We start from the raw sequence: 2,862 nt of genomic DNA on the forward strand, positions 1-2,862 counted from the left end.
CGATTTTGTTGACATGAGCGACTTGGATTTGGTTTTTAAAAAGACTAAAGACTATATTGATATAAAAGGATACAAAGACTTACTTATTACAGGAGACTTTAATTTCCCGTCAATTGTATGGTCAAATGGATACATTACAAACATTAAAAATGAAAATGGTATCGAGCATAACTTTAGTGATACTCTTACCAGAACCTATCTGTATCAACATGTAAATGTTCCAACATTTCAAATATCAAATAATTCTGCTACTAACACCCTTGATCTTATCTTCACAACTCAGTCGGGAAGCATCTGCGCTATTGACCCAAGTTCTGTCCTTGGTAACATAAATAAAGGTCATTTGGTCATCTTTTTTGATTTTATTATTAAAAGTATGGTTAATACCTTATCGCACAGTTACTTAAAATTTAATTACAAAAAGGGTAACACCAATAAAATTTCTGACTTTATTACAAATATTGATTGGGTAATGATGTTTGAAACTTTATCTGTTCAGGAAATGTATGACAATCTAATTCACTTTTCAAATGTATCATGTAATCAATTCATTCCAGTGCTTGACGTAGCGCGAATAAAAAAGCAAATTGCTCCATGGATCAAAAATGATCTTAAAACTCTAATTAAAAAAAAGCAAAATCTTAGATACCTGAATTGTGCTTGTAAATGGAGAGATCTTACTCTGTCTAAAGAGTACAAACTGACTTGCAAGTTAGTGAAAAAAGAAATTAAAATAGCTCGTCTTGCATATGAAAATGTTTTAGTTAAAAGATCCAAAACAAACCCGAAGCTTCTGTATAAATACCTGAACAGCCAACAACTAATCAAAGAATCAATCAGAGCATTAAAAACAACTAATGGTGATCTAACTCAAGAACCTAGAGAGATAGCTAATCTACTCAATAAATGTTTCCAAGATGTTTTCGTAATTGAAGAAGAAGGGGAACTTCCACATTTCACAGTTGAATTTAACGAGAATCATTCAAAGTTTGTTGATCTAGAAACAAATGATATCAGCTACGAAATGATATTAGATAAACTTAAAAATCTTAATCAAAATAAAGCATGTGGTCCTGATAATATGCATCCATTTCTTCTAAAAAACTGTGCAGAAGCATTTGCAATTCCTCTAACATTAATTATTAGGGCATCTTTAACTAATAGTCAGCTTCCAGTTCAATTTAAATCAGCGAATGTAACACCTCTATTCAAAAAAGGTGATAAGACTCTTCCCAGCAACTATCGTCCAGTTTCATTGACTTCTATTCCATGTAAAATTATGGAAAGTATAATTAGAGCTAAAATGGAAGAGTACCTGTATAAAAATAATCTACTAGCAAAAGCGCAACATGGTTTCGTTAGAAACAAATCATGTACCACCAACCTTTTAGAAAGCATAGACAAATTTCATCAAGCTTAGATGTTGGTATTCCAGTTGATGTAATTTTGTGAGATTTTGCTAAAGCCTTTGACACCGTTCCACACAAAAGACTGTTAGCCAAACTAAAAGCATACAGCTTTGATGGTCTGATACTTAAATGGATCAAAGCCTTTTTAGAAAACAGAAGACAAAGAGTTGTTCAAGGTGAAATCATTTCTGACTGGGTTAATATTTTTAGTGGTGTACCGCAAGGGTCTGTAATTGCAGCACTTTTATTTGCTTTATACATTAACGATCTTCCAAAAAAATTGCATAATGTAACCAAACTATATGCCGATGAAACAAAAGTGCTTTCTCAGTTATCTTCAGAACAATGCGCTACTAATCTTCAAAATGATCTAGATATTGTCTACAAATGGTCTCAAACTTGGCTTCTTTTATTTAACATACCAAAATGTGTAGTTATGCATTATGGTTATAATAACAAAAAATATTTATATAATTTAAACAGTATTCAACTGAAAGAGTCAGATACAGAAAGAGATCTTGGAGTGCTTTTTAATGCAAATTTAAAATGGAAAAATCAAGTGATGAATGCTTCTAACAAAGCAAATCAAATGCTTGCTTGTATCAAAAAGTCATTTGTCTGTTTCGATTATAAATTACTTCGTTTGCTTTATGTTACTTTTATTCGCCCATTACTAGAGTTTGCAGTTCCGGTATGGTCTCCATATTATAAATCTGATTGTGACTATATCGAAAAAATCCAGCACAAAGCTACTAAACTAGTATCATCAATCAGAAATCTTTCCTATACAAAAAGACTTGAAAAATTAAACCTAACTACTCTAGTGGAAAGGAGACAAAGAGGAGATCCAATACAAATGTATAAAATTATGAACAATATTGACATATTAGAAAAATGCAATCGTTTTCCAATAGTTAATAATCATACGAGAGGTCACTGCTTTAAATATTTCAAGGAAATGACAAAACATAAGCACAGAGAAAACTTCTTTTTTAATCGAGTAGCGAATGTATGGAACTCTCTGCCAGAAGAAGTTGTTAAATCGCCTTCAGTCAACAGCTTTAAAGCAGCAATTGATTGCTGGATGAGCAGCAATCGATCAATTCGGCTGTCAAAGTGTGCCTGATAACACACTCACTGGCTCTGCCAGTTACAGCGTTTCCTACTAACTAACTAACATATATATATATATATATATATATATATATATGTATATATATATATATATATATATATATATATATATATATATATATATATATATATATATATATATATATATGTATGTATATATATATATATATATATATATATATATATATATATATTTTTATATATTTATTTATATATATATATATCTTTATTTAAAATTGATTAGCATTACAAGTAATGAATTGTACAATTTTTTCTGTCCTTTAATATTAATAGTTTGCTAAGACTACAGGGGAGGAAT

General features: G+C 30.1%; 1 protein-coding gene across 1 annotated transcript in view; it reads left to right on the forward strand.

Annotated features, from left to right (window-relative positions):
• The window catches only part of LOC136083080 (uncharacterized), a 2,855-nt gene extending 320 nt beyond the window's left edge, over positions 1 to 2,535 (forward strand). The window contains exons 1-2 of the mRNA XM_065802487.1: positions 1 to 1,286; positions 1,466 to 2,535. The exon at positions 1 to 1,286 is cut by the window's left edge and continues 320 nt beyond it. Of these exons, the coding sequence (XP_065658559.1) occupies positions 1 to 1,286; positions 1,466 to 2,535 (2,356 nt within the window). The remainder of the gene's footprint in view (positions 1,287 to 1,465) is intronic.
• The last annotated feature ends 327 nt before the right edge of the window (positions 2,536 to 2,862 follow it).

The sequence above is a fragment of the Hydra vulgaris genome, chromosome 08 (assembly GCF_038396675.1).
Source record: "Hydra vulgaris chromosome 08, alternate assembly HydraT2T_AEP".
In the NCBI taxonomy this organism is placed as follows: Eukaryota; Metazoa; Cnidaria; class Hydrozoa; order Anthoathecata; family Hydridae; genus Hydra; species Hydra vulgaris.